This window comes from Astatotilapia calliptera, chromosome 12 (genome assembly GCF_900246225.1).
Source record: "Astatotilapia calliptera chromosome 12, fAstCal1.2, whole genome shotgun sequence".
Lineage (NCBI taxonomy): Eukaryota > Metazoa > Chordata > Actinopteri > Cichliformes > Cichlidae > Astatotilapia > Astatotilapia calliptera.
In genome coordinates, this window is record NC_039313.1 from 431,596 (window position 1) to 450,772 (window position 19,177).

Genomic DNA, 19,177 nt, shown 5'->3' on the forward strand with positions numbered 1-19,177 from the left:
TCGTGAGGGTGGTAGGCTGTGAATGTTGGATGGCAGTCTCTACACTGAAAAGAAATCACATTACTTCTTAATGAGGTCATTTTAAAGCTGGAGCCAAAAGAGCTTGAAAGCAACAGTGAATGGGGCTGAGAGAGCAGAGAGAACTTTAAGGAATCACTCGGTGTGTCTGACAGACTGATGGTCGGTAAACACATCAGAGACATTCACGCTTTGTGCTTTTAAATTATAAGTTCAAGAAGAAGAAAAACAACACACACACACGGTGCTGTTGTTGAGGTTATATAGTTTAACCTTCTGCTGACATGTATCTAGATACACTACTACTACTACTACTACTAATAATAATAATAATAACAATAATAATAATAACAATAACAATAATAATGCATTAACACCAAACTTTTTCTAAAGAAAACGTTGCTGGTCAGATTGGTTGGTTATGATTAGTTAGTATCTGAAAGTCTTCAGTAACGTGACTTATTTAGTTCACAGCTGTCCGTATAATGCGTAATAAAGTGAAGCGCTCAGGCGGTCCAGAGCTGTGCAGCCAAGCGGATACTGCTGATGCTCGCTGTTTTCCAGCGTGTCCCTATTCTGTGAAAGCGACACACTCGCAAAGGCTCAGTCACTGCTGTGTTACCGTCCACGTCTCTAAACGCGTACTCAGTGCGAAGATAACGCAGAGCTACTGTACCTGCGGGCTACACCGTGTTCCTCTAAGGCTTCCACTTCCAGCTCGAACAATCCTCCGTGTTTTCAGCGGGTTTTTTCCTTTTTAAAGAGAGATGAAAGGCGCGCTTCACAGAGCGCCTGTGTGCAGGAATAAAGTGGCGCAAAGCTTCTGAAGAAAAGCGGCTCCAAACTTCAGAAGTCCCGATATCCTCTCCGGGAACACCGAGGAAAAAAAACACAGAGACAAAGTCAAACTTCAGCCTGCTGAGCCACAGTCACGGGTGGTTTGGGTTCGGGTTGAACTGTCACTCGGCCGCCCCACTCCCCACTGCACACGGAGGGTGGAGTCACGTCCAGATTTGTTGAGGTGGTTCTTTTGCGCCCAGCTCCTCCCCCCGTGGGCTCCCCAACACTACGTGTTGTGATGTGCTGTCCATCACATCGTGTGATAACTCTACAGTAGTAATAATACTATGGTCTGTCAAACTGACCTCCCAACTCTCCCAACTTGAACTTGTTACAACATGAAGCAGGAATTAGCAGATGTTAGCATGCTGCTCGGTGTTTCCACTCTGGCTGTCTCCAAGTTCAAATGGAACCAGCCGTACTGTATACGTGACTGTGCTTATTCATCCTGGTTACTATGATGCCACACACATGGACATCTCTCTAACATTGTAACCTTTGTTCTTCACCTCCTTTAGTGCACTGGTAGACCCGGGCTTTCTTCTTCTCAAACAGCACACTCTCACATATATATTCAACATACAACCATGTTAAAATCATTTACAGGACCCTACAGAGTACAGAAAAGTACAAAAAACACCTTAATGCATCCTTGGGATAAGGCGATATAGGTGGCCTGTGTTGCATCTCAAATGATGCATTTCATGTCAGTACAATTAGAAAAAAGACTTGAAATCATACGAGTTGTTGGAAGGGTTGCCAGGCGAAGCCTCTTCTGTCTAAAGTCAGTGTGGTAGCACAGCTTAGGTTTGCAAAGCTGCAAAATGAACAACAAAACACTTAGAACAATATCCTTCAGACAGACGATACCAAAGTGAAGACGTCTGGCGGCGTGCAGAGGACCACTTTTAAATATCACCACAAACTGTGAAGCACAGTGGTGGAGGCGTGGTGATCTGGGCACCTTTCAATCACTGAGTGGAGCATGAAGTGTGGACCATCTGTCAAATGTGCGTCCATCTGTCTGACAGTTAAAGCTTGGCTCTAATTGGGTCGTGCAACAGGACGATGATCCCAAGCACAGCTGAAAAAGAAAAGAGTCAAGCTGCTGCAAAGGCCCATTCCAGACCTCAGCCCCACTGAAACACTTTGGTGGGACCTTCAGAGAGAGCACAAATGTCCATAACTGAATACCCACACAGAGCACTGAACTGGGGCAATGTTATAAAGAAAGCCAAAATGTTGGGGACTGATAAAGTCATACAGTAAATGATTAGTTCAACTGAAGGTGCTTCCACCGGGCCATCAAGGTGGGTGATTGGTGTCCTCAGGTAAACACATGGCTCTGCAGCAGTCAGCCTAGATTGAGCCCCATGAGTTCTACCAGTTGTGCCCTTTCATTTCACTTAGCAGTGCCTTTCTTGTTTTATGCTTATTGATACTAAGACGTGTCTGGTGCACGTCATCATTATTTAGTAGGACCTGCTGTTCCAACATGTAGAACAATAGGTCATATATGGTGACGTATCAACCCTGCCTCTGGTTCCAAGCTCCTACTGAGTTTATTAAGGCGGCCATCTTTTTAACATGTTGCAGTGCTTTGCATTTTCCTTTTTTTGGCACAAACAAGCCCCTGAAAATAATCACTGGTCACTGTCGGACTGCATTCATCCAATCACATTTACTTTCATTATTATTAGTTACCACTATTCCTCGGTCTTCATTACACTATGTTAGCACCACCAGGTAGCACACTATGTTTCAGCTAGCCAGACTTCACTAACCCTTCAAACACTCTGTCTTTATTTATGTCTGAAGTGATAGCAGAGCTGTTTTAGTCTCTGATGTCTGAACATGGTATGTCCTCTTCAGATGGAAACTGCTTTATGAGTGTTTGCTATTAAATGTATTTGAAAAATGGGGTTAAAGACTGCAGCTGTTCATCTGGATGAAGAGTTTTCATGACTCATCCAGGTGACTCTCAGCTGACTGCAGGTTTACACAACAGTACATTTGGTTATTGACTGAAACTAGCACCACTGATGAACAATGGACTGGGAGGTCAGTACCAGGGCCACTGATATGCCACACCCACACAGATGATGTGGACAAGTGGGTGAAAAGAAGTGACAGACAACACATTCAAGAATTCACAGAGAGTTGGGGAATGGCTGCAATCACAGCATGTAAGATGGTGACAGATGTACCTTTAGGCCCCTCCTCCATTCAGAGATGGTCTTTCCCTTTTCACGTAAATGGCCTCCTTGACTCCGCCCTCAAACCAGCGTTCCTCCCTGTCCAGGATGATACATCCTCATCATTGAAAGAGTGTCCACTGGCCTGTAGGTGTGCATAGACTGCAGAGTCCTGGCCTGACGAGGTGGCTCTGCTGTGTTGTGCCGTCCTCTTAGCCAGAGGTTCTTTGGTTTCCCCGATGTATAAATCCTGGCAATCCTCCTGCACTTAACAGCGTACACTATGTTACTCTGTTTGATACTCTGGATCCTTATCGCAGCACGTTTTGGGGTTTGAAAGTCAAAGAGATGAGATTTTGTCTCAACTATTCTGATACTCCTGACACGTACTCCTGGATCGGCTGGAGCTTTTTTTAGGAGCCTTTCCAGCTTTGACAAACATCCAGCTAGGATAGCCACATTTACTCAGGGCCTTCTTGATGTTCTTCTGCCTCCCTGGCTGCTGTGTCTGTGCGGATGGTGTTCGCTCTGTGTTGTAGTGTCCTGATGACCCCCAGTTTGTGCTCCAGTGGATGGATGGATGTATAGATACACACTAACACATGAGCATACACAAATAAAACCATTTCCAGCACGTAAACCACAGCAACAACAAACTACATGCTCTTTTTTGCAGAATGTATATTGGATGTGTTTTATACGTTGCCCCACACTTCCACACAGTATGTCATGTAAGGTAGTATAATAGAACAATAGAGAGTATATAATGACGTTTGATGTGAGTCAAACCTTAGATACTGATCCGTATGTGTAGGTTTACGGTACACGTCAGCTTTAGATGTCCCCCATTACTGATGGAAATCTCACAGTCTAAGAAGGCTAACCTGCCCCTTTTCATATCCTCCCTGGTGAATCTGATGTGTCGGTCCACAGAGTTAATGTGATCTGTGAACTGTGGTACGTCCTGAGATTTGATTTTCAGCCGGGTGTCATCCACATATCTGAACCAATGGCTTGGAGGTGTTCCAGGGTAGATTAGCAGAGCTCTCTTTTCCACTTCTTCCATGTTCAAATTGGCCACGATGGGTGAAACTGGGAGCCCACGGCACACCCATGTTTCCGTCTGTAGAACTGACCCTTGTATGTGAAACAGGTGTAATGAAGACACAGTTCAAACACACTTGGTGGATGCTGAGAGCGGTCCTGTTGCTGAGGTTGGGGTCTAATCTCTTACGGACTACCTCCAATGCTTCCGTGACTGGGATGCAAATGAAGAGAGATGTAACGTCGTACGAGACCATGGTTTCATCTGCCTCCATGATGACATCTCTCACCTTCTCAACAAAATCCAAAGTGTTCTGGATGTGGTGTTCAGAGCTGCCTATCAATGGGTCAGGATCGAAGCCAGAAACTAAGAGATGTTACAAGTGACAGAGCTGATCATACAGGCTTTAAAGGAGGTCTTAAAGGTGCACCCTGTTTATGTTTTTTTAGTTAACTATACAGACTTGGTGTAGATTCCCCTGGGTGTGACTTGTGGTCTGAGGTCTGGTCAGTAAAGTCAACTGCTTAAGACAATCTATCACCCTTTTCCTGTGACCACTACCTGGGTCTTGTTTCAAGGGTTCATATTTTAGTATTTTATAGTATTTTTGTCACTGAGCTAAATTTTCTCATGAAGGTCTGTGTGGTTTAGCAAACCAACACCTGCTGTAGACTGCTGGATGGTGCTGTTGTTGTCCTTGCTAAGCGGTGTAAGTACCTTCCTCTCCTCCATGCTGATATTGGATGCTGGGGACTTTTCTTTGCTGAGACAGGCCGACATTTTCATCCACAGTTGCTCTGCTTTCACATCTGCGGTGTTGTTGTTTTGAATTTCTGACTCTGTGGCTGTGATCAGTTACACAATCTCAGCATCATAGCAAAGTTCATCCCTTTTGCAAGGATATTTTTCTCTGTTTGAGTGAGTTGTTGACAGTTTTTCTCTCTCTTACATGTCCACATCCTCCATGTGACATATCAGTGACCTTATGGCCAATAGTTAGTCAGTGGTCCTAGTTTAGGTCATTTTACAAATGTCCTGTTTATAAGGTTGGAAACCTGCAGTCAGCTGAGACTGAAGAAGTCACCTGATGATGACGAAGCGTTTCTCCCACTGAAAACAGATGAACAGAATCAACTTTCTGGGATTTCCTTACCCGGATGATTGAGCGTGCGTGAAGGCATACCTCCATCTAAGTTTTCTTATAGATTTTTTTTCTTCAGTCCATTTTTGGTCAACTTTTGTACCCTGGGAAAGACAGGCGAACTCCCTCACAAACAGTATGAAGAATAGGTATAACAGAGCTACTCTACAGGGCAAATGGTACAATAGCGCCATTTATTGGTCTTTTTAGGGTACTGCTTCATAGGAAACTTCAACATCTGCTGATTTTAATTCCATCCATTCTCTTCAAACACTTGTGGAGCAGGGAAATTATTTTACTGCTATTGTTAAATAATCATCATTATTACCATTGCATTAATAATATAATCTGGAGTTTATATTGCATTCAGGGGTTGAACAGTGTGTGTCTTTCAGAAAGGCTAAAAGTAACAGGACAGGAAACAGGCTTGGAGAGTTTTGCAGAAGTGAAAGTTATTTTGAGCAGCAGGCTAAGACGAGGCTTTAACAATGTAACAGATAGCTTTAAGAAGGCCTTAAGATGTTATGCATACAGTTATTATGTTGACCTTGTATTTCAGGTGCAGTTATGACTATTTTATACACAATGCATATCTGTGCTTATTAAAGAGTTGGAGCTCGGTCAATTAATTGGGGGTTGGAAGCTTTGTTCGGCGCGATGTCCGGACAATCTATTGTGCAAGTGACTTGGAGCCATAGAAGGAATTGCAGTACATGCTTACAAAACACTTATATATCAGGTCATTTCATATTAAGGTTTTAGTAGAAGTTCTTGGTTAAAACATTTATTTAGTAGAAGACATACATATAGTCTCAGTGAGCCTCTGGTCTGGTGAAAGGTCAGAAGTGCAACAGGTGAATTGAGAAAGAGCATTTGAGGACGAGACACAGACAGTTAGTAGGTGAAGAGGTGACACAAAGAGCATGTGAGGTCAACACACACACACACATGAGTTAGATTTATTTAGAGGAGAGATTAGTCATGTCTCGGTAAGAAAGAGGAACAATTCACTTTAAGACAAGAACGGAAAGTACCAGCCATGAAAATAGAAGATGATCTTCTGGGTTAAAAGTCATTGTGGTGTTGATCTGATCTATGTATAAAATGTATCTGTGACGCATGAAGGGGCGTCAGTAAATCAAACCCTGATGCTATAAAATATCTGTTCATGCTTTGATTAAGTTGAAGACTACTTGCTGTCGGCATACAGAGTTGTCTTCCCACACGTGTGTGTTCATTAAAATCATTGTTTGACCAAGAGCTTCTGGACCATGGGTGGTTTGTACTCTCCTTCCTCAATTTTGAACCTTAACACACTCTTCTTGTCTAAAATAGTGGCAGGGGTTTGGACCTTAACCCAGCTGTCATCAGTCCAACCTGAGACAGTTGCCAGTCAAAAGGTAAGGGTTATAATTTTATTTTATTTGTAGTTTTTAAATCCTAGCACCAGAATAAATTAAACCCAGCTATAGCCGGGCGGGTGCCAACTGACAAAAATCTCGGCAGAAGTTCTTGAGAGAAGAGGCTGAATAGTTTAGGTGGGAACAGTAGGTTATATAAGACCAGACTGTTGTTTATTTTTTATGAATGTTTGCTGATAATTCATGTCCCTCTGCATGTGGGGTGGTCACCTACTAACTGGAAGGTTGGTGGTTTGATCCTAGTCTGCTGCCAAATATCCTTGGGCAAAGACATTAACCCCATGTTGCATCTCTGATGTATCAATCAGAGTGTGGATGTTAGACAGGAAGTGTGTAGGAAAAAGTGACAACTAGTGTAGAGCGCTGTGAGCGCTCAGATAGAGCAGAAAAGTGTATCCAGTCCATTTACCATATGTGGGATTGATTTTAGCTCTGCTCTTAATTCGCCTCAGGTCCTTCTGAAAAACTGATCCAGCTGAATGTGGATCCATGTCTAATGGACCTTTAAACATGCAGTCATACATCCCTTACTTAAGAAACCTGGCCTTGATAGTTCTGTTATGTCGAATTTTAGACCTTTCTCCAAGCTTCCCTTTTTAAGCAAGATCTTGGAGAGGATTGTACATACCCAGCTGTTAGACTACTTGAATGACTCGCAGCTGTCTGAAATCTTTCAATCCGGTTTTAAGCCCTTTCACAGTACGGAGACAGCTCTTGTTAAAGCTATGAATGACATTCTTGTTGCGACTGATTGTGGTAAATATGCTGCGCTTGTCTTATTGGACATGACAGCTGCATTTGACACAGTGGACCACGACCTGCTGATCTCCCGCTTACACCACTGTGTGGGAATTTCTGATTTGGCATTGTCGTGAATAAAATCATAACTTTCCGAAAGGAGTTTTTGTGTTAAGCTGGGGTTGGCCGCGTCCTCTGTGGCCCCTCTGCTTTGGGGTGTCCCCCAGGGATCTATCCTCGGGCCCTTATTTTTCTCGCTGTATTTACTCGCTCTTGGTGCGATTTTTCGTAAACACGGAGTGTCATTTCATTTGTATGCCGATGACTGCCAGCTTTACTTACCTTTTAGTCATTTGGATACCTCCCCATGTCAATCTCTGCTTGACTGTCTTAGCGATGTCAAATCATGGATGGCAAATAACTTTCTAAATTTTAATGATCAAAAACAGAATTTTATTTGGCCCGCATCGTTCTACTGATTCTCCAGATGTTGATTTTGGTGATTTGACCTCCCATTTGAAAAGTTCAATCACTGATCTTGGTGTTAAATTTGATTCCGCACTTACCTTCGATGGTCATGTAAATGTTAAAATCAGCTTTTTATCACCTCAGACGCCTGTCGAAGGTCAAGCCTTTTCTTTTCAAAAGCAATTTGGAAACTCTTATTCATGCTTTTATCACCTCACGTCTGGACTATTGTGATTTCCTTTTAATTGGGCTTGGGTTGGGCACTTTGTCAAGCCTGCAGTTAGTGCAAAATGCAGCAGCACGATTTTTAACCGGTAGTAGAAAATTCGATCACATCACTCCGGTCCTGGCTTCTTTACATTGGCTTCCCATTTAATTTAGGGTTCGTTTTAAAGTCCTTTTATTGGTTTTTAAATCTTTAAATTGTCTGGCTCCTGTATGCTTATCTGATTTGCTGAAGTCACATGTTCCTACTCGCTCGCTCCGTTCAGCTGAGCAGCTGTTGCTGTCGGTTCCTAAGTCGCGGCTGAAATGCAGAGGAGACCGATGCTTTGGAATAACCCTCCCCTCCATATTAGACAAGTGTCATCAGTGCAGGTCTTTAAGTCCAGATTGAAAACCTACTTTTATTCCCTGGCTTTTAGGAAACTGACACCTTTCTTATTAATTTATTGTATTTTTACGTTGTTGTTTTGATTTGTGTTGTTCAGCACTTTGGTCTGCCTGGTGTGTTTTTTTAAAGTGCTATACAAATAAACGATGATGATAAACTGGTATCGCTCTTTCATGTCAGACGGGCCACAGCAGGTGAAGATGAACTCTGTCTTCTCTGACACGGCGTTTAGCACCTTTACACTCATGACTGTACTAGCTCCCAGCCAAATCAATATGTTGTGAAACTCTCAAGAATTACTAGCAGACCATCCTCACACAGGCAGACGGCATTATAACAGATCTGCATGCTCTGCATTCTGAGTATGTTTTATTAAAGTTCGGGCAACGGTACACAGCTTTTCTATGTCAGCACGACCAGTACAAGCACTCATTCCTTCCCTGTTAGTTAAGATGATTAATGGACACAGAGCACGAGAGGAACAGGTCCAGAATAACTAATTTGGTTCTTTAATCATGTTTATCTTGTGGTTCCACTTGGGAACAAGTGTATTTTTAATGTACTTATTTGTTTTCATGAATCTGTGTATGTATTTAGATTTTGTTATTATATGGAGGAGTCCAGTGGGTCTGTCCAAGCATGAGCCTTTTAGCCAGCTGGTGTGGCGTTCAGACTAAGTTAAAGGTGGGTCGCTTGGTATCCAGCAGGACTGTGGTACCAAACCCATCCAGCAGGTTTGGTACCACAGTCTCCGCTCGGCGCCATATTAGACAGACGCTGGTGCGGAAGGTGGGGAAGGGGAGGAGGACTCCTCCTGATAAGGGTACTAACCTATACGCAAAATACTTATGGTTGACAAGTACTTGGGTGAACGTAGTCCCAGACTTGCTGCTTTCGTAGTTGTTGAGCACACTCGCCGGCAGAAATGACTTCGTTGACTCAGAGGAGTTCGGGCCTCGTGCAGAGGCGGACCGAAGCCTCGCGTAACGCCGCTGAGAAAGACCGACCGTCCGACCAAGAAGACCACGGGCCCCGGCGAGCGGAGGATCAGGACGATGATGATACCGGAGACTCCAAAGAAACACGTCTTACACTGATGGAAGAAGTGTTGCTGTTAGGACTGAAGGACCGAGAGGTAATGGCAGATAAACTGCGCCTTAACGCTGTAGCAAATAAGCTAAATGTTATCGCTCGGCTAACGTTAGCTGTAGTCTCCAAACAGCTCTATGTAAGTTAGCATCCCTGCTTGCTACAATGCTAGCTGTAGCTAACAACAGTTGCTGTCTTCAGTCTGCAGCGAGATAGCTAATGTCTGGTGCTACACGATTATGAGAAGAAATGATATTTTCCAGTAGTTCAGCAGTAATGGTCGGAGAATACGTGCGGCGATCCTGGCGTTGATGTTAGTAGCTCCAAGCTAACACAATGAGTAAGAAGAATAAACGGAATGGAGTCAAAGTAAAAAACTGTTTACAGGAGTGTTTGATTATAACTAATACAAAGTGCTACAGTACCAGTGAAAGGTGTGTTTAGATGTATCGATGATTTGCTGTCACTGAACTACGAACAGCAAGCAAAGTGAAATCCACCGATAAATCTAAAATCCTCGAGTACGGATTCAGTCCCGTTCACATAACATTAGGAATGCAACTAAAACGGAGTCATTCAACCTCCAAATTTAACAGGAAACTTGTGTCAGTTTAAACAAAATTACAAACCATGTTTGCTCGTTTTAACTTTGACGTCAGCAACACAAACAACTGTTTTTTCTTCTGTAGAGAGTAAATGCAGCAGCTTCAGTAGCCAAATGGCTGATGGAGAGTTTCAGGTACACAACAAGACTCCAGTTTATCACAAATTTGGCTGAGAAATGAAGACGGATGAGTTTCAGTGGGTGACCAAACATTATTCCTTCAGATCCATGTTGATAAAGTAGAGCGTGGTCCTCTCTCACCCATGCCACGGCTGTGGGACTCTGCTTTGATGACAAGTTGCTGCTGATTGGTTGTTAACAGAACTGATAATCTGATATTCAGGTCATCTAGAATTGAAATTGTCAACAATATTGAGACAAACGGTGCTGTGTTTGCCTCCTCCAGCTGACAGACAGACCAGCACTCAGTCCCTCCCTCACTGACTGAAGTAGTTTACATTCACAGCACTGAACAACTTCAGGAGGAATGTCAGAGGTCAGAAAAGCTCTGCTGCAACAACAACTGTTAAATAATGATCATAAAAGTTAGCCTGGGTGGTGCACACATTAAAATGAGCCATTTACTCAGTTTTCAGTCGTGTGACCGACTCACAACCCTGGTGGCCAAAACATGATTCCACTGTGATGCTAACAGTGAACAACGATGACATTTGTGGTCCATATTCTGCCTCAAAAGTGCCAAAGTGTCTCCCAGAGCTCACTCAGCTTACACTGCTGTCAGTACGGACACATGCATATATGTTCTGTCAGGATCGGTGAGTAACTCTGTGGGAGGTGAGGAACAAGACATTTTTGATCGTCAAAGCAAAAGTAAGCGCACAGCTTACTCCCCTCCAGATCCAGAGCTCTTTGGAGCACGTTATCACGTCTCTGTATGTCGCTGCGTTCCTCTTTCCCTCGACTCTGATTGGTCTTCCAGTTCTTGCTGCTAGAAAGCATCTCCACAGCATGATGCTGCCACCACCATGGGCAGCACCTGTAAGGAAGTGATGAGGGACGCCTGGTTTCCTCCAGACATGACGCTTGTCTTTCAGGCCAAAGAGTTCAATCTGTGTTTCATCAGACTTTTGTTTCTCATGGTCTGAGATTCCCTCAGGTGACAAACTGCAAGCGCCTGTCATGTGCTGCTCAGATTAGCCAGCTCTAAGAAGTGTTTCCAAACTCCTGTTTATAGATGATGTTACTGTACTCTGGGACCTTCAGTGCCAGAAGTCTTTTTTTGTACCCTTCCCCTGATCTGTGCCTCGATACAGTCCTGGTTTACACACGTTCTTGGACTTGATGGCTGGGTTTGTGCTCTGACTTGTGCTGTTACCTATGGGAGCTTATGTAGACAGCTGTGTGCCTTTCCCAATCATGTACAGTCAACTGAATTTACCACAAACAGGATGCAGTTCGATTCTCCCACCTCCCTTTATGGGGAGTTTGCATGTTCTCCCGTGGTTGCGTGGGTTCTCTCCAGGCTCTCCAGCTCCGCCCTCCATCCAAAGACATGCAGTTAGTGGGGTTGAGTTAGTTGGTGCCCTTAGGTGTGGATGTGAGTGTGAATGGTTGTCTGTCTCTGTGTGTTAGCCCTGTGACACACTCATACAATTCAGTTTTATTTATATAGCGCCAAATCACAACAAAAGTCGCCTCAAGGCGCCCCAAGTACCTGCAATGATTTGGTACTGAGCTCGTCGGCTTCTGGCACTCTTTGACAACCTGGATTGTGACGATGTGTCCCATTGCACAGGGCTACACCTCATTCTGGAATGACTGCATTTCATCAGGGCTGCGAGGGTGCATGCTGATCGAGCTGGCCCTGCGAGGACGCCTTCAGCTGGAGGCCTGTGGCATGAGGAGGAAAGGTCTGCTGGCCAGGAAGGTACGACACGGTTATGTTTAAGCTTTCACTGTGTACACAAGCTGTTTCCCGTTTAGACATCGTCACCCTGCTGGTGTATTAGTGTCATGGTGTCACGGCGTGTAGTGAAGGCCTGCACAGGAACAATCATCTTTAACAGATGTGTAATATCAGCTGTTCATGTCCAAGCACACACCTAAAATCTCATGTTGTTACAGTTTTGTATCTTCTAATCAGTTTTTATTGCATTGAAGATGTTCTTTGTTTTTAATTCAGTTTCATTTCAGTTCAGTTTGGATTCATTCAAAATGTTTAGTTTTTATTAGTTATTAGTCTTTTTAACCCTTTAAAGCCGGTCAGAGCAGCACGCTCCGTTTTGCGTAACTATTTTTAATCCCAGTAGAACTGCAACCACGCAAGCTAGCGCAATAATTTTTTTCATAAGAAACCGGAGGAGTTGTACTGACATCTTATGCCATCAGCTTGTCCTCGGTCACGGTTTCCTTCCACATAAAGCTTTGCAAAAATTTCATAAAAAACACTTGCAGGAACAAAAACATAATATTCCAGAAACACGCTTTGCCGATCCGATCAGCTGTTCATAGCACTTCCTACATTGGAATAGACGTCAGCGCGAACTATCACATGTCCGCCATCACCTGCCCGGAACCGGAAGTGACGTCATTTTTCGCGGAAATGTCGTTTTTTTACCTTCAGGGCCTCATGAGCCTATACTGGTGTTTTTAAAAGTTATGTTTGACTTTATGACTTTCTGTGTCGTTTCTGGGATGCTTAGGACTCAGATTGCACTGCTGGAAATAGTTTATTTTGATGCATATGCCATTTTCTTTGCAAATTTGCATGATAATATTTATTTTTGGTTTTCCTGCAGTATATAAAAATTGGTGTATTTCAAAAACAAAACTATGAAGACACTCAAAATAAATTTCCTGTGGTTGGAAATAGGGCTGGGCGATATGACCCAAAATTCATATCTCGATATTTTTTTTAGCTGGATGGCGATATAAGATATATATCTCGATTTATTTATTTATTAATTTTTTTAAAGCCATAAGTTAAGAACAAAAAGAGAGTTCTTAGTCACACTGTGTCCCAGATGTCACACGGGCACTTTTATTTACATACAGCGTAGATGTACATGAAGAAATTACTCAAAAATAAATTATCAGCATTTATTAAATAATCATGGTCCATAAATAAAAGAAAACAATGTTGTTTTTGTGCATAACAAAAAGCTCACAATTGTGCAGTCAAAATGTAAACTAATAGACGCTGAGCGTAATAACAAAGACAGATTTCACAGCTGCACCACGTCTCTGAACAGGAGCCATTTGTGGTCCTTATACACACACAGTACGTATCACTCCGCGAGGCTCCTCCTCGGTAGCCGTAATCCTCCGACAATCCATCAAGCGGTGCAGCTCCGTAGTTTAGCAAAGTCATATTAAAACATTTTTTGACAGATTGCTGAGCGCTGTGTATCACATAAAATCGGTTCGCGGTCAGTAAGCACAACCAGAATTCATACATAAGGCGCGCTGTCGATTTTTGAGAAAATGAAAGGATTTTAGGCCGTGCAGCCCCTCCGGGCTGCATGTCGTTAGCGCAGTTAGCTCGTTAGCGCGGTTAGCTCGCTAACACGTTGACGCCGCCCAGCCCCACGCACGGTAACTCGCTAACGGAGATTTTCCGCTTTCATCTTGTCATTGCCTGTAGGTGAAGCTATGGGGGAGGCGGAGTTGTGTTCAGTGAAGGAGAGGCGAGGCCGAGTAACCTTGCGTAGAGACAAAAGTGGACGAAAGAGAGGCAAACCTGCGGCTCCACAAGTATAATTATAACGTAACATAGACTATATCGATATAAACGATATTGTCACATCTTATATCTCGTATGAAAATATATCGATATTTTTAAAAAAACTCGATAAATCGCCCAGCCCTAGTTGGAAATAATTTTGTGCAACTTTTTTGTATTTACGGTTAGGGCTGCTCAATTAATCGAATTTTAATCTCGATTACGATCTGGGCTTTCAACGATCATTAAAAATGACTGATTATTAGCCCCTCCCTCATGCTTTACTCTCGCGCTGCTCCGTGTGGCAAATCGAGCGCACCTCTCTGCATTTCGAACACGTGTCACAACAATTGAGGACCCGAGGGAAGCACGTGGCTACTGTCGCTACCCGATCCGTACCACGCATATGCAAATCTTACGTCACTTCCTCTCTTTGCCAACATTGCGACAGTTAAGAGTGACACGGTTAGCGCCCAGTTAGCTCCTAGCATTTCTCAACAGCTCTGCCTCCTTTTCGACTGCCGGGACATTTAAACTATGGATAATCCGTTTACAAACAAATTCATGCTTTTCTCGTCCCCCGATTAAACAACAGCGCTGTAAAATAAGAAGAATGGCGCCTAATTACAGACTTACTAATACTGACTTAGTAATATGACACGTGAAGATTCAGCAGCCCGATTAAGTGTTTACTGACAATTGACAGTGATAGCGGACATAATCATCGCTGTTCCATCAATCCTCTCTACACAGACGAGCATAAACGCACTCTACTATCACTAAATCAAATTTAACACGCGTTTGTAATGATGCTAGTTCATTTTACAATAGGGTTCATTCGCTCGGTCAGCAGGTGGCGGTATCCTTGTACACTGGGGAGTAAACTGCCATTAAACGAAGAGAAGAAGAAGAAAAATCTGCACATGCGCGGTATGGATCGGGGAGTCCTGATCTGTAACTATCGTTTTATTTTTCGTTTTTGTCTACATTACATTGAAATGTTTCATTACTGCAAACAATTTAAGAGATACTTATTATTCTTAACAGATACTCTGACCCGTAACTAGCGTAAAATGCTTCAGCCGGGAGGAGACACCTTTCACACATGCGTAGTACCGATCAGGTTTCCGGTACGGATCGGGTAGTGACAGCTCTGACGTCCACTTGTTTGTTTTCCACATAAACCTTTTACGGTAAAGCTGAAGATCCTGTTGAGATTTTTCAAAATAAACTGAATCACGTGAAAGAGTACGCAGAGTGTTTACGGATGAGAAGTGAAAGAGCCGTCAGGTGCTAAAACATAAACCTTCGACTCAAACATTAGAACAGGCTTTTCCCCGCAGCACGCCGTGTAATGAATACAAAGCAAATGCGGCTGTTACAGTTTCATGCATCGGTCAAAACACTCGACTCCAGCTACACGGCGCCCGGCTGAAACACTTCACACAGGTCGAGCTGCCCGAGATTCACCGAACTGACAGAAAATGTAAGCGTTTTGTGATATATGTGGTTGTCGGGACGATGAATGTCCTATTTCGGGATATAACATTTTGGTCATATGGCACAGCCCTAGGTATTACAATAAACCACAACTTAAAGTTTTACTAATAATGCGCTAATAAAAGGTTTCACCAAACTAGCAAATACTAAAACTGAGCATCGTTTTATTTTATTTTGATGTTAATTTTTGATAACAAAACATCAAGCTGAGATTTGATGTGTTTCTCAACAACGATGCTCCATCTGGTGGCTGCTTAGGACACAACCATTTATCATAATTGAGAATAAAATTTTAACAGATTAACTGACTAGTAAGTCTGGTACTGACTAGTGACAGCAGCGACGATGACTAGTCCCACACATGCCTAGTTGTTTGTATTTTCCCATATGGAAAAGATATTTATAAATCTTATAAAGTTTGTTCGGTCTTGTATGAAACTTGTATGAAAAGCATACAAGAGTGAAAACTACGGAAGCGTAGAGCTGCCACCCAGGCAAAAGAAAAATACAAGTGTATCACGTTATAACGTGAAAGGTTTATTGTTCTAACAAGATACTTTTCACGTTTGTACAACATAATATCACGTTCGTACAATATAAATATTATATTGTACAAACAGGAAAAGTATCTTGTTAGAACAATAAACCTTTCACGTTATAACGTGATACACTTGTATTTTTCTTTTGCCTGGGTGGCAGCTCTACGCTTCCGTAGAAAACAGATATAAGATCCCTTGAAAAATGATATAATGAAACTTGTATGTTTTGTATACTTCCTAAAAAAATTATATGAAAGTAATGAGAAAGTGGCCACTTTCATGAGTAAATCATATGTTTTTACTATTTCTTTTCCATATGGGTTAGTTCACTCGGTGCTGTTTCACGTCGGGTCAGTCTTTACTATAATAATCTGCTCCCACTTTGTTGGTAAGGACTTTTTCATGGTTCAGCAAAGCCTGGATTAACTTCAGGATTCTTTCAGGGTTAAGAACATTTCCACGCTCTGCCTGCTCTGATTCTGGATGCATTTGCAGGTGATTTGCAAGTCAGATGCTCCTACAGGTGATGTGCTCCTGGACGAAGCTCTCAAACACATCAAAGACACTCAGCCACCAGAGACTGTGCAGAGCTGGATCGAGCTGCTCAGCGGTGAGTTCAGCTGTCCTGCTGCTGTGGGCTCTCCCACTGCACTGTGTGCTTCCTCACTGTGTTTCCAAGTGACTCTTAGCAAAACACTGTGTCTGCAGGTAAAGTGTAGTTAGAGTGTGAGTGCTGTGATGTGTGCACTGTGAAGCAGGTAAATAACAGTCTTCCTGAATAGGTTGACAGGCATGTTGTTGTAACAACCAGTCCACCGACAACTTTAAAGAACCGGCATCTCCAATCACACCAAACTGTCTACAGTTTATTGAGCTAAAGGTTCATTGAGGCCTTTGCTGTACTGGCGCTGATGCGGTTTTCCTGTTGTCTGTGGTGTAGGCGTAGCTGAGCTGGTTATGCTGGCGTGTGACGGCACTAACGCTCTCTGTTCTGTTGGCTCCTTGTAGGAGAGACGTGGAACCCGTTGAAGCTTCATTACCAGCTGAGGAACGTCCGTGAACGGCTGGCCAAAAACTTGGTGGAAAAAGGTGTCCTGACTACGGAGAAGCAGAACTTTTTGCTGTTTGACATGACGACACATCCCCTGACCAACAACAACATCAAACAGCGCCTCATTAAGAAGGTGCAGGAGGCTGTGCTGGACAAGTGGGTGAATGATCCTCATCGAATGGACAAGCGGCTCCTGGCTCTCATCTTCTTAGCCCATTCCTCTGATGTTCTGGAAAATGCCTTTGCCCCCTTGTTAGATGATCAGTATGACCTCGCCATGAAGAGAGTGCGGCAGCTGCTGGAACTGGAGCCAGAAGGGGAGAGCATGAAGACCAACACCAACGAGCTGCTATGGGCTGTGGTGGCTGCTTTCACTAAATGAGGGAACAGCAGGCAGTGGCGTTGACGTGACAGTGGGGGTGAAAATTACTCCTGACCCTGACATTTTGACTTTAGTGACTTCTGGTACCAGACGCCTGGATTTTGTGGCATGGGCTGCCCTGTTTCCTCTTTCTGTTTCTTTTCCTTCCTGATGATTCTCTTTGATGATGCTCCATGACCCTGTCTCTACCCTGCATCAGTTATGTGTTCACTTTCATAAAAACTAGCTGTGGTTAAATGCCACGTCACATGAAGTGCTTGCTGATGGTATGGGTAGGCCTGAAATCACTGATTCATATCCTGTTTTTCTTTTTTTAAGAGTGTGGTACAGATGTCACAGGTTATCAACAATGATGTACATGTGCACAGCAGCAGGAAAGTAAAAGGTTAGATGAGCTGGAGTCTAATTTATTGGGAGTAACATCTGTACTGGTCCACTCTGTGACTGTGGGCCACCATCAGATTGAGTTCCAGATGTTTGCTCAGTTGTTGGGACACTAACTCCTGTTTGGTTTGGCTCTGTTGTGCTGCTGGCATAGTTAGAAGTGAGTCACTGAAAACCGGTATAAATTTGATCGTGATGATGAAACCTCTCCTACAATACCAGTGTGGCCACCGTCGAGGCACGAGCACGGACCCGTACATGATGGAGCGAGCCTTGCATCATCAACGCACCCAGTGACGGACGATGCTGTAGCACTGAAGCTATCCTGGCTCCATGTTCTTACTAACCCACAGGGTTTTGTTTTCATTTGACACCAGTCTGTAGCTCTGTAACGTCACTGGTTTGTATGGTCGTTTACATGTTGGGAATGAAGAAGTAAAACTTGATGTATAGCTCGCTCACACTTGGACCAGGCTTTTGACTAGAGAAGTGCAATTTCAGCTCCAATTTTGAACAACTTTGAGAACCCATGATGATAATAAACCAAGTTCCTCTCTGGTTTGCAAAAACGCTGGCATCAAGTGTTGAGAAGCCAAAAGTCATTTCCCATCAGGCTGTGGCAGTTTCCAGTTCAACGCAGAACAACATCAGACACCATAAAAGCAGCTAAGTGCTGTCGGCCTGGGGCGGCGCGCCCGTGTCGTCGTTAGCGCTGTGGTGTCTCGTGGTTGGCTGAGGCCTTTTGTGTGGACTTTGCATGCTCTCCCTGTGCTGCATGGGTTTGCTCCAGCTAGTCCTCCCACAGTCAAGACATGCATGCTTGGGTAAATGGTCATTCTAAGGTGGTCATGGAGATGATGTGCATGAAGTGTACAGAATAAAGTCCTGTGTGTATGTGTGGTTGGTAAAGACTAGAGCTATACAGCTGTGAGCGGTCTCGCTGTTCGTGGAGGAGTTCCTGTGGGATTAACACGGCCGATCGTGGACCTGGGTACGCTCCTGCAGAAGGTGCTTTGGATTTGAGCTTCTGTCGTTTCTGTGCTGATCAAAGGAGAAATGTTCTCAAAAGTAGTTGAACAAAAACAGTTCTGAATTATTTGCAATGAAAACAGATTTTGGTGCAGGACTAATATCAGCCCTATAAGGAGTTTGGAAAGAGCTGATGACCTTCACAGACACACACCGGCTAATGTTAGCACGCCAGGGTTAAAGCAGCAGGTGGTGGGACAGCGCCTTTTTACTCTGTTTACTAAGGATCAAATGTTCCACTTTGATAGAGAACAAACTCAGCATCAGTGACAGCTACAGTTGGTACGTTCCCAACTACAATGACACATTTCAGTGAGACATGGTGCTGAATGCAGGCTCCTCCTCCAGAATGTGCTCACGCTGCCTGGTCTTGGGTGCATAAAATAAAAGTGTTCACTGAGTGAAACGAGCTCCGTCTGATGACTCATAATCCACCTC

The 19,177-nt window shown here is 43.6% G+C and overlaps 2 protein-coding genes across 3 annotated transcripts in view; one reads left to right on the forward strand and one right to left on the reverse strand.

Annotated features, from left to right (window-relative positions):
* The window catches only part of pdzd2 (PDZ domain containing 2), a 96,136-nt gene extending 95,141 nt beyond the window's left edge, over positions 1–995 (reverse strand). For both annotated transcript variants that reach the window (XM_026186346.1, XM_026186342.1), the window contains exon 1: positions 695–995. The gene's annotated coding sequence lies outside the window, so the exon portion shown is untranslated. The remainder of the gene's footprint in view (positions 1–694) is intronic.
* An 8,175-nt stretch (positions 996–9,170) lies between these two features.
* On the forward strand, positions 9,171–19,145 carry golph3a (golgi phosphoprotein 3a). Its single transcript, XM_026186658.1, has 4 exons — positions 9,171–9,614; positions 11,929–12,060; positions 16,389–16,503; positions 16,902–19,145. The coding sequence occupies exons 1-4, from the start codon at positions 9,405–9,407 to the stop codon at positions 17,324–17,326; spliced, it is 882 nt and encodes a 293-aa protein (XP_026042443.1). The 5' UTR covers positions 9,171–9,404; the 3' UTR covers positions 17,327–19,145.
* Positions 19,146–19,177: the final 32 nt, after the last annotated feature.